At 41.8% G+C, this 18792-nt stretch overlaps 1 protein-coding gene across 2 annotated transcripts in view; it reads right to left on the bottom strand.

Moving 5' to 3' along the window:
- The window catches only part of SEC24D (SEC24 homolog D, COPII coat complex component), a 108717-nt gene that overhangs the window by 86926 nt on the left and 2999 nt on the right, over nucleotides 1-18792 (bottom strand). Inside the window, exons 3-6 of one of the 2 annotated variants that reach the window (XM_030863968.3) lie at nucleotides 10984-11113; nucleotides 5832-5980; nucleotides 3973-4251; nucleotides 3560-3690 (exon numbers count right to left, since the gene is read on the bottom strand). In XM_030863968.3, coding sequence (XP_030719828.1) covers nucleotides 3560-3690; nucleotides 3973-4251; nucleotides 5832-5980; nucleotides 10984-11113 — 689 coding nt within the window. The remainder of the gene's footprint in view (nucleotides 1-3559; nucleotides 3691-3972; nucleotides 4252-5831; nucleotides 5981-10983; nucleotides 11114-18792) is intronic. The other variant, XM_030863970.3, reaches the window with a different exon arrangement.

Raw genomic sequence — 18792 nt, 5'->3', positions numbered from 1 at the left:
TGTCTCCAGAGCACTGGCCAGCCCAGCAGATTTTGGCCTTGCCAGTCTCCAACAACTGAGTAAACCAATTCTTTAAAATAAATTTATTTCCATATATAGACATATATCCTATTGGTTCTGTTTTTTGGAGAACTCTAATACAGGGGACATTTTCTGAAGGGCTGCTCTTGAAAGGCCGTAGAGGTGGATTCTAGGTCACAAGTGGAGGTGATGGCCTTGGTCAGGAGTTTATCCACACTAACAGGAGGAAGAGGGATAAATGAGCACAGATGCAGCGAGATGTGGAAATGAAACATGCAGAGGTCCTCTTTGGATTTCTTCTATTTTCTCAGTGTAATAAGGAGCAGGTTATCATTAAAGAGTCAGAAAAGGAAAAGGTAGTGTTAGGAGTTTCAAGAGAGAAGAAATGATAGTCATCCAGGAAAATGGGAGGGTCAGCGGAGTTGGGTGATGGTCTCCAAACTTGCTACACATTAGAATTAACAGAGGAACTTTGAAAAACTCCAATGCCCAGTACAATTAAATCGTAATTTGGGGGGCTGGGAGCAAGGCATCAATAATTTTAAATGCTCTACCAGTTATTATTCTGTGCAGTCAGGTTTTAGAAACACACAACTAAAGGTTCACTTTAGTATAGTGGTTATGAATTCAAAGTGAGACCAGTAAGCGTGGTGTGCATCTTTCTCAAGTTGCCTTCTGCATCTGGGGTGCAGGCACGGCGTAGGTGGAGAGTTGGTTTAACAACAAATGGGAATTTTCTAGGTGAATGCAGTGGAGGGACGGGGCAAAGGAGTTCAGGGTAGAAGATGCAAGGGACAGATTTATAATCATGGATCACATAATATAAGCTGCAGAGGAGAAGTGCGAAGATGAAGGTGGCGTGAGTCAAGAAAAAGTGGTAGGCTGTAAATCCTGGTAGGTGAATTATTATTGAAGTTTGAGTCCTAAAGGGAATGAGCTGAAAAGATAGAAGGCAGTGGTTGGAGGATGGGATGCTTTCAGCTGAGACTTTGAAGGTGTACAGTCACTGGTTATGATAGGAGTAAGTGGGGTAGATACAAAGAACATTGGAAGAAAATAAGATCAAGAACTGAGAGGCCAGAGAAATGGAAGTTTCTACAGATGGATAGTAAAATTGCCAATAACTGTAACAGAAACAGTACTGGAGAGATTAACTAACAATGAACCAGGAGATAGAAACATCAGAGAATGAAATGGAACGACCCAAAGGGTCTGTAGATGTTGTATACAAGCAGAGAAACAGGAAGTCAAAATGTAAATCATGTAAATACATGATACTTCTTCCACTGGAATAATCAAATAATATTAAACTAGAAAAGTAATGGCTGGTAACATGATCATCAATAAGGGCACTAAGAGTTATTAAAATTTAATTTCTGGGCTTCCCTGGTGGCGCAGTGGTTGAGAGTCCGCCTGCCGATGCAGGGGACACGGGTTTGTGCCCCGGTCCGGGAAGATCCCACATGCCGCGGAGCAGCTGGGCCCGTGAGCCATGGCTGCTGAGCCTGCGTGTCCGGAGCCTGTGCTCCGCAGCGAGACAGGCCACAACAGTGAGAGGCACACGTACCGCAAAAAAAAAAAAATTAATTTCTAACATAGCATCAGATACTTTATCACAAGTCTTCAAGTTTATATTTTAAAAAATATAGAATAAGTGGTAGAGTACAAAAACAGCCAAAATCCTCCACCCCTACCTATACCTATGCCATTTTTAAGGACCTTGTTGCTCCTCCCATGCAGAGGCAGGGTCTATTTTTCTGCCCCTTGACTCTGGGGTGGTCTTGGGACTTGCTTTGGATGAGAGAACACTGCAGACCATCCTCAGCAGGCCTTGCATATTCCTACTTTCCCTCTTGGATCTCTGGCACCGCCAAACCTAGGCTATCCTGCTTGGTGACAGGACTCAACCATCCCCAGCTAACAGATGGGTAACAAATACCAAATGCATGAATGATACCATTTATAGTGGGCTGAATATATAGCCCCCCAAAAAGATGCATCCATGTCCTAATCCCTGAAACCTGTGACTAACACTGCATATAGCAAAAGAATTGATTAAATTAAGGATCTTGAAAGATAGTGCTTATCCTAGATTATCTGGGTGGATGAAACTTATGAGAGGGACACAGGGAGTTCTGAGGTCAACACGCGGAAGAAAAGACACAGAGAAGAGGGGGAGGTGATATGACAACAGAGGCAAAGATTGGAATGATGCGGCCACAAGCCAAGGAATGCCTGGAGCCACTAGATGCTGGAAAGTCACCCAGGTTATGGTACTTGGATTATAGCAACCGCAGAAAACTCATAGACCATCCTAGACCATTTGGGCTCCAGTCAAGCCTCTAGTGGACCCCAGATGCACAAAGCAAGCCCAGCCAAAATCAGTCAAGCTCAGCCCAGAGGACCTACTGACTCATGAGCATAATAAACAGTGGTTGTAAGCTACTAAGTTTGCTGGTGGTTTGTTACATGCAAAAGTTAGGCCATATATATACATATATATATATATGTATATATATATGAAATATAATACCTCTTAGTGCTCCTTAGTCTCTTTCTAATTTTTTCTACTCATGTTTATAGAACCACTTCAAAGATGCAAGTTAACTGTAGACAATTTCATTCTTATTCTAAAGGACTTTATATCCCTGCTCAAAGCCATAAGACTTGCAGTTTCTTCTGAGGGAAGTGTTTATATCCCTCCCCCATTGACATCAGACTTTGTTATATGACTTGTTTCAGCCAAGGGCATGTGTGTGGTTGTGACATGTCCCACATCTGACTGGAAGCTTTAACAGCTATTGAACCTTTTCACCAGTTTTCCTCCTTTTCTCTCTTTGCCATGAGAATACATGTCCCCGATAAGGGGTACCCTTTCACCGTAGATTCTGGAGTGATAAGGGCATATGGAACAGAACCTAAAACCAAACTGCAGCTACTGCAGTGTACATGTAACCTAAGTGATAAATAAATCTTTGTGGATGTAAGCCAAGTTGGGGACTGTTTGTTATGCAGATTAACCTAATAAAAGCCAACTGATACAGTTACTAAAAAGTAATTCTCCAAAGAAAATCACTTGGGTGGAGGAGAATTAAGTTACAGCTCTAATTTTATTTAAAAGTTTTTTTAAATACGCCAAATACTTTGTACTCCTCTGAGTATCCTGAAAAGGGTCCTTTAGTTTCTTAAAATAGCATTTTTATATAGACTATACTCTTACTACTAATTACTCATTAAATATCAATACATACTGCCAATATATGTGAATATAAACATCAGTAGATACTGCCAAGTTTACGTGATACCAAAAAAAAAATCTGCACAGGCTGTTTCTCTCATGGAGACCTCTGGTATGCCATAACCCACCCTCACCACCCCCATACATACACAGAAGGAAGCAAGCCTTATCCATGTGATGGGTATTGTGCTTTGACAATAAAGGACAGGATAAATGCTAACAAACTGAATAGTTTCTGAGAACAATGAATGAAGAATGGTTTTTTGTTAGGTAGACTGTGAGAGTGAAAAGAGCACTCACTGGGCTGGGGATAGAGTCAGGATCCAGCTTCTTCTGGGGCTGCGGTGGACCAGCCATCTGTGCAGGACCTCCGGGGAAGCCTCCTGGGTAGGAGAGCTGTGCACCTGCCATCTGGGGGCCATAGTTGGCTGCTTAGAAAAAATTTTAAAAAGAAATTATTATAATCCCCAAACCCAGATGTAGGGCTCATTGACAATACTATACTGTTCAGTCAAGCACCTTGCATTTTTCATATTAAATAAGGCAGGGAGTTAAACGTGAATATTTACAGTTCCCCTTTACTTTGCACTTGCCACACTATTCAAAAACAGTAAGTGATAGATGCCTAGTAACACAGGAACAAATCTGATGATTCCCAATTAAGGGTACCCCCAGGGGACCCAAGGCCTTCCTCTGAGCCCTGCCCACCTTACCCTGCTGCAGAGGATATCCAGGGCCCAGGGTCTGTCCTGGAAGAGGCGGGGGCTGGTACTGGGCGTTCGGAGGAGCAGGCCCGGGGAGCCCATCTTGTCTGTGCGTTGATGGAGGCAAGGGTGAGGCACCGGGGCCGTTTAGTGCAGTGGGTGGTGGTGGGAGAACCTGAGATCCAGGCTGCAAGATGGATGGCTGCGGAGACCGTGAAGGACCCTGGAATGCTGCTGCTCCTGATGGAGGGCCAGGGGGGCCCTGGCTGGGGGGAGCCATGCCCGAACCTAGGCCAGAAAAAGACCAGCCCACCTAAATGCCACACTTCTCAACACTCTGACTTCTACCACGTATACAACAGGGACACTTCTTTTTCAGAATAAAGCAAGAAGGCACCCGTACAAGTCACATTTTTTTCCCCCAAAGATGAAATCATCATTCAGAAAGTGACACAAATGCTATTTGGAGTACTGCATACAAGTGGAGCAACACTTATAATGATAGTGAGAAAATTAGTAGGATAAATTTAAACTCAGTTGCATTCACTTTTCATGACACATGGCATTAATTCAGGAATTTTATCTGGTACAGAATATAGAAAATCATACAGAAGAAAAAAATTTTTTTGCGTGACAAGCATTATTCACTCAAGTCAATAAATTATTTGCATCCTGTGCTTGACTTGATCGAATGGATTTTGGAAGTAGGTAGAAATAACCAAGGAGACGGGATGGGCCACTAAAATTCTACCGAATTATACTGGAAATCATAAAACCAGATTATTTTTTCCTTTCTTTGATTATGTGAAACTGCACTGCTGCTGCTTTGGAGACTTAGCCATTTTGAAACCAGTAAAAAGAAATACTCTGAGGGGTTTTTTTACTGATACTTTTAAGAAACTAACTTTAAGTAATGAAAACATTTGTCATCAAGATAAATGGCTGACTATGCTGTTGTTCCAGAGAGAATTTCTATGGCTCTTATACAGCATTGCTATTGATGTTAATCTCGGTACTGTAACTGTTTTCTCTCCTAGTGTTCTCTTTTCTGTCCCACAGCATCTGAGCTTCCATTCTTCCCATGATCTAAATGCAGAATTAAAATGCACTGTGGGGCTTCCCTGGTGGCGCAGTGGTTAAGAATCTGCCTGCCAATGCAGGGTACACGGATTCGAGCCCTGGTCCGGGAAGATCCCACATGCCGTAGAGCAACTAAGCCCGTGCGCCACAACTACTGAGCCTGTGCTCTAGAGCCCGTGAGCCACAACTACTGAGCCCATGTGCTGCAACTACTGAAGCCCGTGCGCCTAGAGCCCGTGCTCTGCAACAAGAGAAGCCACTGCAACAAGAAGCCCACGCACTGCAACAAAGAGTAGCCCCCGCTCGCCACAACAAGAGGAAGCCCACGTGCACAGCAACAAAGACCCAACACAGCCAAAATAAATAAATAAGTAAATTTATATTAAAAACAACAACAACAAAAAAAGCACTGTGAAACAAAGAGTACTATATTTTTGATTTGGGGGCCTCATAATAAACACAAGGTTAAACTATCCTCACATTTCTTAAAATAATTTCACTGGTCTAATGTTTATTTGTGAAGTCAGCATTTTTTGTTCTTTATTGATCTGGTGTTGAACATAAGGTATTCTGAGGGCCCTTCAATTATCTTGAAATAAATGGCAGCATGATTTGGAAAAAAATAATTATTGCCTTACATAATACAGATGATTTATATGAAAATGTCCAAATACTACTTCAATATGGTATGCCAGAGGTATGTCTATTTTGAACTTGAAGAAAACCTTTCTTAGTAAAAATACTCATGAGACAAGACAGTCAATGAGCATGAATAATGAAATTGTTACCATAGCTGTTGACGTGCATAGCACTGAGCTGAGTGCCCAGCTGGGCGACAGATGAAGTGGACACCGGACTTGGGTAAGACGATTGTGTAGAGGGTGAGTATGGTGCATAGGAGGGGGCCGCACTGTTGACAGGTGGAGGGCCAGGAAATCTGAGAGAGAAAAGGGGTTTTAATATCATATAGTCTCATATGCAAAATATCATATAGTCTCATATGTAAATGACATACAACAAATGTCAGTAACTTGTAAAATTAAATCAGCCCATCTAGTGGCACTAGGAAAATGACTGATATTATACACTAAATCTTTTATTTATTTATTGTTTAACTCTTTATTTTATATTGGAGTATAGCCGATTAACAATGTTGTGATAGTTTTAGGTGCACAGCAAAGGGACACAGCCATACATATATATGTATCCATTCTCCCCCAAACTCACCTCCCATCCAGGCTGCCACATAACATTGAGCAGAGGTCTCTGTGCTAAACAGTAGGTCCTTGTTGGTTACCCATTTTAAATACAGCAGTTATACACTAAATCTTTAATTAACCTCAATGTGAGCTCAAAATGAATCATGTAGCATCATCCCATATCTATGCTTACATGCTAAACATATCAAGACACCTAGCCAACAACAAAAAAAAATTCTAACATAAACAAAGAACAAGTTTTGGAAATCAATTTGGGAAGTTGAGTCCATCACAGCCTAAACTATGCTAGGGCTAATGATCAATAGACCAGAAGTCAAGAAAACTAAAATGCTTTGTGACTGTATCTTTATGATCACTTAGAAATGATTTTGAGAACTGTCTTAAAGATACGTTTTGTAGGGCTTCCCTGGTGGCGCAGTGGTTGAGAGTCCGCCTGCCGATGCAGGGGACACGGGTTTGTGCCCCAGTCCGGGAAGATCCCACATGCCGCGGAGCGGCTGGGCCCGTGAGCCATGACCGCTGAGCCTGTGCATCCGGAGCCTGTGCTCCGCTGCGGGAGAGGCCACAGCAGTAAGAGGCCCGCGTACCGCAAAAAAAAAAAAAAAAAGATGTTTTGTAAATCCACTGCATCATAAAAAGAAATCATTTCTTTTTCTCAAGAAATGATGCTTTTTTGTCTTTTTCTTAAAACTCATACATGGAGTTTCATAGATATATGAAACAATTGCACACAGGCAGAATGTACATTCTCTACAAGAATGTATTAGCGGCTGTAGTGTGAAGTATGGTTACAGGGCTTGGGCTAACCAGCAGTTAATGGGAGGAGGTGGTGGATAGTGTTATTTGAAAAAAAAATTCCCCAAAACATGTTCAGAGATATTTCACAGATGTTAAAAATATTTTTAAAATATAACATTCTGTGAATCATTTTTTATAGAGATAGTACAGGTAGGATGAAATATGTTTCAAATGGAAGTTATGACAAGCACCCTCAAGTATTTTTTTTAACTTAACAAAAGGTTAAAGATTTAAAATACAGAATGAAAGAATGCACACCATTAGCTATTACTTTTTGACTCGAAAAAACCGACTCATCATTCATTGCATAATACATATCCTAGGAGTTAGGCGTCAGAAATTCACAAATTTTTTTTTCTGATCAACTAAGTCTTAAACAGGTCTGGATTTTAAATGCAATATTATCAACTTAAAAGTAAAAAAGCAAAGGGTAACTTTAATTAAATATTTTTTTAATAAAAAGTATTTTAGGGCTTCCCTGGTGGCGCAGTGGTTGAGAGTCCGCCTGCCGCTGCAGGGGACAGGGGTTCATGCCCCGGTCCAGGAAGATCCCACATGCCGCGGAGCGGCTGGGCCCGTGAGCCATGGCCGCTGAGCCTGCACATCTGGAGCCTGTGCTCCGCAAGGGGAGAGGCCACAACAGTGAGAGGCACGCGTACCACAAAAAAAAAAATTTAAAAGAACTCTGACATACATATGAAAAAAGAGATTAACAAAACATATTAAACATACAGAGTGGTTTAATATTTTTCAATTTCATTACTTTACTAAATTAGTTTATCCAACACCACACAGCATGTGGGTGTCAGAGCTTAGATGAGAATCCAGGCCCCTGACCCTAGCCTGGAGAGCTGGTGTGTGAGCATGGACAAGCCACTTAGTTCTCTGTAGCTTTCAGCTTTCAATCATAAAAATGGAACAATCCCTTTCCCTGCTGTAAATATAGTGTGGTTAGAATTAACAATCATATAGATTTAAATATTTCTCATTGATTACTTCATTTAACATATTTCTGGGCTGAGAAACATTCAATTACATATTTTAATTAACTGTTTCATTGACTGTCAGAAGAGGGCACATTCACCATCAAAAAGAACCAAAAAGAACCATAAAGGATCATAACCAGAGGATTAACAAAACATGAAAAGTTAGCCTCAGTTTAACCCTAAACCTCTAGAGAGTTGACTCAGTTGTCTGTGGCCTGCTCAACCTCAAATACTTTTCATTTTCAAGTTTCATTGTCAAATTGCATAGGAAGTGAGCTGTATGCTGAAGTTTGTGAGAATTTGGAGATAAGGTACCAAATTTTTCAAGATTTGACTGATACAAAATCTAGATTGATAAATACTTAGCCCATTGACTAGAGAAAAACAAAAGCTCTGCTCAATCATGTCATTGCTTTACACATACACACACAAATGGAAGAGAAAACAAGTATGTATTTCTCTTATTTTTCTTGTTTTCTCCTTTTCCATTGCAACCAATTTCTTATTAGATTCACCCTAATAATAGGTTCGATTTGGGAAGACGAGTCTCCTTCCAACCTTCCTTCCTACCCAATTTGCCATTTCTTGGTCAAAATAGAACACTTACAATTGACTTTTCCCCCTATAATTAAAAAAAGGAACTTTAGGTTATAGAATTTATTTAGGAGATTAATCCCACCCAGCAGTAACACTTTGTAGATAACTTTAGTACCACTTACAAGTTTAAGACATTTATTCCGCTTTAGCCAACATCAAAAGACAAGTGATTAGGTATGATTTTTAAGTTTTAGGAAACATTACCTTTGAAGTAGCAACATTTAAAAATAAAACTTATAATTTTTAAATTTAAATCAATATAATGACTCTGAATTAATCACGTTTTTATTCGACAGTTTAGATATGGTAAAAATCAAAAGATTTCTATGATGGGTCCATGATGGGTCCTCTAAGTACAAATGACTCCCTGAAGTGCTATAACCATAGCCAGGTCATATGGGATCTATGCTCTCTGACAACCCCTGTTATCAGACTGGTGTGATTCACCTGCACAGTCACTGAGCCCTTTGTGCTTGCACTGAACTGTACACACAGAAATATGCCCCATGAGGCTAGGTAGCCTCACCATGGAGGCTTAGCCTGAATACTAGACTTTTCCATCTTTAAATCCCATTTCCAACCTTTAATTCACAGTTCAAGTTGAGGCAAGTGAACAGTGGAGGAGGAAGAGACGGGACAAAATCTGTCAGTGCTTCCCTGGAAATCACAATAAGGCAGATTCCTAAACCAAGCTGAGGTGGGTAGCAACACTGAGCTAGTAGGAAGGGCAAGTAAGAGACTGTAGACTTTCCATATCCAGTGGAAACAGTGCTGATAACTGCTAACATGCATTGTCTTTCATGGGCGCTGTACACTGTGCAAGGTTTTTTGCATGGATTAGTGATCAAAATCCTCACCACCACACTATTATTGCTACAACTGTGATGAGGAAACCAAGGCACATAGAGGCAGAGTAACTTATCCAGCCAAAACTCCCTGAGCCAAGGGTATCAAACGTGCCCAACCCTAGAGCCTCTGTTCATCACTGTGCCAGACGCTGTGCTGAGCTCACAATCACACAGCTTAGATCGGTCTGATGGCAACGTCTGTGATTTACCTACTTCTAAGCAACATAATTCAAGTGAAACAAGTAGAAATAACTGAAAAGATCAATCCAATCTAGGCTAATACCGGTGACTCAAATCTTTTCTTAACTTCAAAGTGGCTGTTCAATTTTTGCATTTCTTTTAAAAAAAAAAAATCTGACTTGCTTGGCAGTTCACAACAATGTACTTCTACAGATTTTCTCCTCCGTACTCTGGACTGAGAATTCTACTTCCTCATTTCACAAGTGAGGAAAATGAGGTCTAGAGGCCCAGGAACGTCACCAGCATTACAAGGCTAGTGAATTGCTTGAACCAGAGGCAGCGTCTTGGTTCAGGCTTTCTGCCCTCCCCTCGTGCCTCCCCACCATGCTATTGAGGCTAGAGACAGGAGGGGCAGGTCCTGAGTCAGGCCCTTTGACTTCGTGCTCCTTGTTCAAACCACGATCCCATGTAAACACAATTACTCAGTCTCACTCAGCCAGTGATTCCTACATCAACCTTCACTCTGCATCTCAGAGCTACCACGTCAATGGCAAATGTTATCACAACAGACAAGAGCCAGGGGATGTCAACCTCACAAATGCCCTGTCAGTGAATGAACTTGATGATTTAAAACACTCCAGAGGGAGTTCTCCCACTAGCAGGGACTACAGGCTCCTTCAGAGGGTAACGAAATGGCCTCCCCATCAGCAAGGGCCAGAACCCTCCAGAAGGGTTACTCCTCCACCAACCCCAACCTTGCAGCCTGACAACCTGAGAAAGGAACCTGGGAAATGAAGCCTCTGGGTGATCCTGGGAGAAATTCCAACGTAAACACTGTGTACAGCTTGGCACTGGGATTCTCACCAGCAACACCTCACAGGACAAACAACAATGGGATTCCAGCAGGGAAGGTGTGATGCGGACTCCCTTCCCAGGGCACAGTCCTGAGGGGTTGCATGGTCCCAGCATCTCCCACATCTCATACCTTGGCTTTTCCAGGCCTGCCTCCAACTTCTCTCTTCCTTAATTTATAAACACAGATGATTTATTCCCCGTGTTGTTTTTACTATCACCCTGCCTTTCAAGAGTCCCTCACTGGCATCCGTGTGCCTTCCACATCAAATCCACAGGCTTTACCACTGGTCTAACTTCTCTAAATGCTTTGTTTCCTGGCAGTTTTCCAGTAGATCCTTTAGAGGATGTGGGCAGTATCAGGAGGTCAAAGTTTCAATCAACCAACATGCAAGTGTAGAAGGGACTTGTAAGATCATTTTAGTAGATTATACAAATGAGGGCTGGAATCTCACTCACCTTTGAAGAGGAGGACCTTGGGCATGAGCTCCATTCTGGCCAAACTGATGGGGTCCATGAGGCGGATGGCCCTGAGGCAACATCCCCCCGGGGGCAGCAGCCCCCAAAGGCCCTGCTGGCTTCATCATACCTGCAAGGGAAGGACATGAGTTTAGAAGAGTATGAAAGTGCAAAGAGAGAGGACACAAAGATATTAGGTTAAAAATGCAAAATAGGAGGGGGAGGAGGAAAAACAGGTTAGAACAAGTTCTCCTTCACACTTGCTTTAACCATCTTGCTTACCAATGCCAGGCTGTGGCATCACTATTTGACCATCACAATGATAGAAGAGCAGAAATCCTTTTAACGCTAAACAGAAACTAAAATAGAAGAAATAAATCTTTGCATTTGGTAGAGAGGCAACTTGATGGAACACACCATCACACAAAGAATGCTAGAATACACAGTGAGAAATGTCCATTGGATATCAGAATACAAATCTGACCAAAAAAAAAAACAGTATGAGGCATCACAAAACATCCTAACTCTAATTATGGGGGGAAAAAGACCTCTGAAAATGCCTTTATTTGAGATACAGCAGGAGGAACACGAACGGAGAATAGCATCTGTTTCTCCAATGAATCCAGAGCACGGCCTTCAGAGTTAATAATTTTTCCAGGATTCTCAAGAGTTAAGGGACTTCTCAAGTCATCATGGTCACTCATACAAAATACGGAATCAGGGCTTCCCTGGTGGCGCAGTGGTTGAGAGTCCACCTGCCGATGCAGGGGACACGGGTTCGTGCCCCAGTCCGGGAAGATCCCACATGCCGCGGAGTGGCTGGGCCCGTGAGCCATGGCAGCTGAGCCTGTGCGTCCGGAGCCTGTGCTCCGCAACGGGAGAGGCCACAACAGTGAGAGGCCCGTGTACCGAAAAACAAACAAACAAAAACAAAAAAAACAAAAAACCCCACAAAATACAGAATCACACGTGATTAAGAGATGCTCTTGGCAGTGCCGGCATTTTAATTTATAAGCAGCTCTTCTCCAATAGAGATCTTTAAAGGTTTCTCTTTAAAACCATTCTCAGACATTTTTCTCTCCTTCTTCTAGAGAAATCATGGAAGAGGAGAAAAATCATTGAGCTTGGGTTAGAGCAGTTCGACGCCCCATCTGGCCACTTACTAGCAGATGGATGGCTCTGGGAAAGAAGTTTATCTTTGTGGACCTCAGTTTTCCCTTACTGCAAAAGGAGAGGCTTAGACTAGATTACTTGCGACACCTCTTTCAGTCTTTTAAAAGGAAAAAAAAAGAGAAGAAGTATATTTCTTCTATTTGCTCTCTCTACTTCCATCCTGCTTGTTTTTGCTCCAGGCCATTAAATTTACTTTTTTTTTTTTTTTAATTTTTATTGGAGTATAGTTGGTTTACAATGTTGTGTTAGTTTCTGCTGTACAGCAGTGAATCTGTTACATATATACATATATCCACTCTTTTTTAGATTCTTTTCCCATATAGGCCATTATAGAATATTGAGTAGAGCTCCCTGTGCTATACAGTAGGTCCTTATTAGTTATCTGTTTTATATGTAGTAGCATGTATATGTCAATCCCAATCTCCCAATTTATCCCTCCCTCCCTTACCCCTGGTAACCATAAGTTTGTTTTCTACCATTCAATTTACTTTTGACCCCATTTTCCTCTCTGGCACCACCACCAGTGACCTCCTGGCTGGCTTCTGTGCACTCCTCCATTTGACCTCATGATGGTATTTCATACTCAACATCTCCTTTCTGCTTTTATCTTCTTCTAGAAAGTTTATTCGCTCAGACAGTAAGGGAAGTGACTGGATGACCTTGCAGTAGCCCCGAAAGAATTTCTTACATTGTCACACTGGGTTTGCCAAAAAGTTCGTTCGGTTAATGAATACGTTAATGAATATATTGTTCAATAAAGTTCTTGGTGAAACGAAAAATGTGCCTTTCATTTCTACTTAAAACCGAATGAACTTTTTGGCCAATTCTTTGGAGCGCATGCTCTCAGATGCCCGGGTAATGCAGGATGAAATATAACCAGTGAGGTGGCAGTATTCGTGAATAATATTATTGAAACTTTTACAAAGGTTTCTTTTCTTAAAACAGGATTCCTCAAACTTAAGAAAAATTTTATATTACCTTTACAGTCACAGTATATTTAGCCATTTTCCATATACCAAGAACAAAAACAACAAATATTACTCTTATTTTTACATAGAGTTTAAACCCCAAATCCAGCAAAGTTAGAAAAACATGAGACTTGCAGTCACACAGACTGGAGTTTGTATTCCTCCCCTACCATTAAACACCTGTGACCCTGACAAGATACGTTGTTCTTTCGAAACCTAAGCTTTTAACACTGTACCATGGCAATAATGTCCCCTGTCTCTGTGGACTGTTCTGAGAATTAAATCAGGCGATGGGTATAAAAGCATCCAGAACAATGCCCGATAAATCAAGGTAATCTCTCAAGAAATCTTAGTTTCTCTCCCTGGCCATATCCCTTGCCCTTTTTTTCAAGGATTTATATTCTAACAAGACATATATACCATAATTATATGCACACTAGTATTTTCATTTTTAAAACATTATTTTGGACAAAAGTAGAAAATCTACAATACTAGCACTAAAGCAGTAAATAATCACATGCACTACAAGAAACTAAAGATATTCTCGTTTCTTAAATAAGTAGGTAAACAGCAATTTCATCAACAACCCTCATATATATGTCTAGAAAATCAAAAAACTGTCCTCGGAGTTACTCATGTCATGTGTACATGAGATGCACATATTAACTTGCTTCTAAAAACAGAACCGAAACAAAACAAAACAAAACACAGTTCTTACTCAAGCAGAAATGTCATACACCAATCTTACTAAAATGTTCTTCCCCTTTTATTTTTATTTTTTTAACTTTTTATTTTATATTGGAGTACAGTTGATTAACAATGCTGTGTTAGCTTCAGGTGTACAGCAAAGTGATTCAATTATACGTATACATGAATCTATTCTTTTTCAAATTCTTTTCCCATTTAGGTTGTTACATAATATTGAGCAGAGTTCCCTGTGCTATACAGTAGGTCCTCGTTGGTTATCTATTTTAAATATAGTAGTGTGTACATGTCAATCCCTTTTATTTTTGGAAATTAACTGTATAGCAATGATTCAAACTCATTCTTGTTCAACATACATTCAATGTGCCTCCGAGGCACTAAGAGCTCTTGGGGAAGAGATAACCATGTAAACAATTACAGTGCCCTGTGACGAGTGTTGTAATGTGCAGAGGGACTACCTAACTCTTCCTAGGGGAATCAAGAAAAGTTCAAAGAGGAAGGACTACTTGAGCTGAATCTTGAAGGACAGGCAGGAGTTATCTTAGTACAGAGACAGGATAGGGGATTCCAGGCAGAAGGCAAAGCTCAAGTAAAGACCTGAGACAGCGTGGTGTGATCAGGGACTGGCAAAAGGTGTGGTATGAACAGATGGTGGGGAAAGTGGCTGGAGCAGAGGTTGTCCAGGTTGGCTGGGGTCAGACTGCAAAGTCCTGGGTGCCATTTGGACTCTATACTCAGGGCAAAGGGAAGTCAGTATCACTGTTATCTGCAAAGTCATAGTCTTTGCCTGGCCACATCACTGGCATTTTCATAAGTGATCAGAGATAAAGAGAAATCAGGTTCTTTACAGAGCAGTATGAGAATTTTAATAGGAAAGCAAAACCATACCAAGAGAAAGATCTAACTATGCTTATGCTCAAAGAAAAATATCTAAAATCATAAACTGGTCTTTAATGCAGTGACAGATTTTATAGACCAGCTTATTCAATACCAATTCCAATTCCTTTCTGGCTTGCCTTTCTGTATGGTCCTGAGCTGGAAAGATGCGATCTCCATTTCCTAGACTCCCTTATAAACTGGGCTGCCATGTGCTCTAAATTCAGCAAAGCCAAACACCTTTGGGAGACCCTGGCCAGGGGGCAGAGATGGTGGCTCCAGGTTAGACAGGCAGTGGCTGCTGACGGAATAGCCCGATGTAGGGTGTGCACTCTATGGACCGCAGAGTCCCAAGCCTGGTTCTCTGACTCTCTAATATTCTCTTAGCTTCCTGATACCCTTTTACACATCTCTTTCTGCTAGACTGGCTTCTGTTATTGGCAAAAGAACCCCGACCAAAACAACATCGCAGAAAAGCACATCTTGGATTTGGCCCTGGATCTGACAAACTAAAACCAAAATTAAAAACCATTTGTTAAAAAAAGTTTATCTAAAATAAACAAAGATAAACTCCCTATTATATGGGCAGAACTGTAATGACTACTGTTCCCGAGGCACTGTGCCTGGTGCTGTACCTACATAAGCTCACTATTTATCAGAAGCCTCACCACTCCCAGAGCCCCCAGCCTCAGTTCCAGGACATCAACAGTTCTTGCCCCTCAGCTTCCAGACCAGTGGTCCTCAACCAAGGGCGATGTTGCACCTGAAGGGACAACAGGCAATGTCTAGGGCTTTTGGTTGCCAGGGCTTGGGGCCGAGGGCTGGGGGAGGAAAGGGAGAACCGGTATCTAATACTAATGGGCAGAAGCCACGGACGCTGCTAAAGGCCCTACAATGCACAGCACAGCCTCCCACAACAAAGAACTAGCTGGCCCCAAATGTCACCAGTGCTGAGGACAAGAAACCTTGCTCCAGAAAGCAGTGTGCCCACTCTGATTCCTTCTCCACACTCTTCCTAATGTGGAGTGTTAACTGAAAAATATACATGGGATCGTGACCCTTCCCAGCCTACAATGCTTCAGCAGCACCCCACAGCCCTTAGAATAAAGCCTAAATAAAGCCTTAGTGGCCCCACTTTCCACTTCAGGCACCTCTCACTGCTCACACTCTACACCTCAGCCATGGTAAACCTCTTGCAGGTCCTCAAAAGTGGCACCTCCCCAACCCCAGCAAGCTGCCTCCCTACCTGGCCAACTCTCACTCATCTTTCAGGTCTTTCCTTCCAGGAAGACTCCCTTCACCTGTAAGCCTTGGTTAGGTGCACCCACTGTGTGCTTCCAGCCCACCTCTACCTCCTCAAGATGGTGCTTCCCCCGCACTGTCATTGTCAATTTCCTTAATGCATGTCCTGCCAGACAAGTAAGTACTATAAGGACAGAGATTAGGTTCATTTTATTCATTGTCGTATCTCCACAAGTATTTTGCTCACTCAATAAATCTGTTATAGTTGTTATTATATAGCACTAGCATTACACAACAGGCACAAATGGCAATATGGTATCTAAGAAATTCAAACCAAGACTTAGCACTGGCCAGATCTACAGTAAAATAGATATTTCAAGGAACCACAGCTAAGTTGCCTGTGTCTGTCACACACACACAAAAAATAACAAAAGGATCACCAAAAGGCTAGAAAAGAAGGCACGTGATGACCAAAGACTAAGAGATCTAAGGTCATTCAGCACAGAGAAATAGAGGCTAGGGTAGTTTAGTGACCTCCTTAAATCATTAAACAAAGACACCATAATTTACAGAAAGGTACGTATACAGAGTCAGAGAGCCTGGTATCCATCTGAGAATTGAATAAGGAGAAAGAGGTTTAAATTAAAGCATGAAGAATTTAATCCAACAAAGACAGTTTTTTTTTATTATTGGTAAACACCTGAGTGTTTTGCTGATGAATGCAGCAGCTGGTCATTCACTCATTCGTCGAACATACATTGAATGAAGACCTTCTCTGCTCAGGCACATCTATTATACACAGTATGGTAAATTGTAGTGAGGCTGCACAGGTGTTAGAGAACACAGGAGAAGAGGATTTACAAATAGCTTGAGGACGAACAATGGTCAGAAATGCCTGCAAGCACCACAGGTGAACTGAGTCTGAAGGAGGAGTGTGAGGTACGCCCTGCTGGGAGGAAGAACATAGAGGCACAGGTTGGCTTTCTGGTGGTCCCGGAAAGGTCTGAAGCAAAAGAAAGTCAGAATTAGATTTGCAGGCTATAAGAGTCCCTCCAGCACAGGGCTGAATGTTTGGAGAAAGGCAGAGAGGGTTAAGAGACCATGTTAGTAATCCAGGTGAGAGGTGGATGGCTGGAACAAGAATAGTGACAACAGGATAAAAAGGAAATAGGTAGAAAAGACACTTACGATTACCCCAGAAGAATTTGGATTAGAGAAGGTAAAAGGAAGAGATTTTTTTTTAAACAGTGAAACTTTCTAATTTGAGCAGCTGAATGAATGATAGATGCCGGGTGAGATACAGAATATCAGAAAAAAATAGGTTTTATAAAAAAAATACGGAATTATTTTGGACACGATGAATTTGATATACCTATGTAAACAGGTGGGCAATTGAAAATACAGATTTGGAGTTTAGGAGAGACATGTGAACTGGAGAAATAGATCTGAGAGACTAGTACTTTATATGGAACGATACGGTTAAGGGAAAAAATCTAGAGTGAGAGGAAAAGAGGGGTGGAGACAGAAGAAAGAAGGAAAAACAGCACTGCTTAAGGGTCATGTAGAGGGGTGGGAACTCCTTAGAAGATGTCCAGAAACCCACCAAGAAAAATAACAAAAGGATAGTGTCACTGAAACCAAAGGAGAAAAGAGTTTTGTACAAACAAGAGCAATAAACAGTATCAAATTCAAAAGAGGACAGGAGAGCGTCTACTGCATTTGGTAATAGGAGGCCACCAACGACCCCGGTGGGAGAAGGGGAAGGGTGGATGGGGCCCAAGCTATGGAGCAGAGACCACACTGAGCCATGGAGGGGCTGCAAGGCAAGGATGGAGAGTGAGTGAGTGAAGTGAGTACTTGTTTAAGAAGATGGCTGTGAAGACAGGTAGGAAAAGTGAATAATACTGAATGTTATACTTAGGTGTGTATTGGAGTTTGTTGTTTGTTTTCTTGAGGGACCGGGGCATGAATCTTGGCTACACCACCAGCTCTGTGACCTTGGATAAATCATTGTATACCAGACATTCAGTTTTCTTAGCTGCAAAATAGGGCTAATAACGTCCTGAGTAGCACTGCATGAGGATTAAAGAAAATAATCCACATAAATCTTTTAGGACCAGCTTTTGATACATGGAAAGCATGCAAAGAGAAATTTATAATTATCATTATATATAAATGCTGAGCGGGAATGAACCACCAGACAGAAAGAAACCAGAGAAAGATGGGTTAAATGGTTCCTACAGGATCCAGACCTAGAAATGTCATGGGGAGGACTGGTCCTGGACAAGAGGAGGATGCCTCATTTGGAGGTTTTTAAAAATTATGGGCAGACTAAGTCATCAGAGTGACTTCCCACAGGAAATTCACAGTCTCACAGCATCTTCTACAGCAAACTGTGCATGGCTGCTACCACCAAGCCTCCCTAGAGGCTTTCCTCACCCCTGGCTGACTCTGCACCCATACATGCTACTCAGCACAGCCTGGATCCTACACACCTGAGTCAGTCTTAGTGAACCCCAAGAGACACTCATTGATTTATACACAGCCCATTTCCACCAAGGATTTGAACTGAATTCCTCAGAATTCCCTCAGAAGTCCCAAGAACTGTCTTACACAAATATTTTTCGGGAATCTAGGATCATCAGAACTGAAACAAGCTCGTATTAGCCTCACTTCTGACTGAAACTTGGTCCCTCAGAGCAGCCCCTTGATAACAGGAGGTGACTTCATCGTGTCAACTGCCATCAGAGCAATAGCAATCCCACTCCATTACTCCTTTTTCTCCCACCTCTGCTCCAAAGCCAAGATTCCCTGCTGGGTACCATATTTTAAGGCAACCAATATT

This window comes from Globicephala melas, chromosome 5 (assembly GCF_963455315.2).
Source record: "Globicephala melas chromosome 5, mGloMel1.2, whole genome shotgun sequence".
Taxonomy (NCBI): Eukaryota; Metazoa; Chordata; class Mammalia; order Artiodactyla; family Delphinidae; genus Globicephala; species Globicephala melas.
The sequence above is the reverse complement of the archived record's forward strand: the minus strand, read 5'-3'. Positions and strand labels throughout refer to the sequence as shown.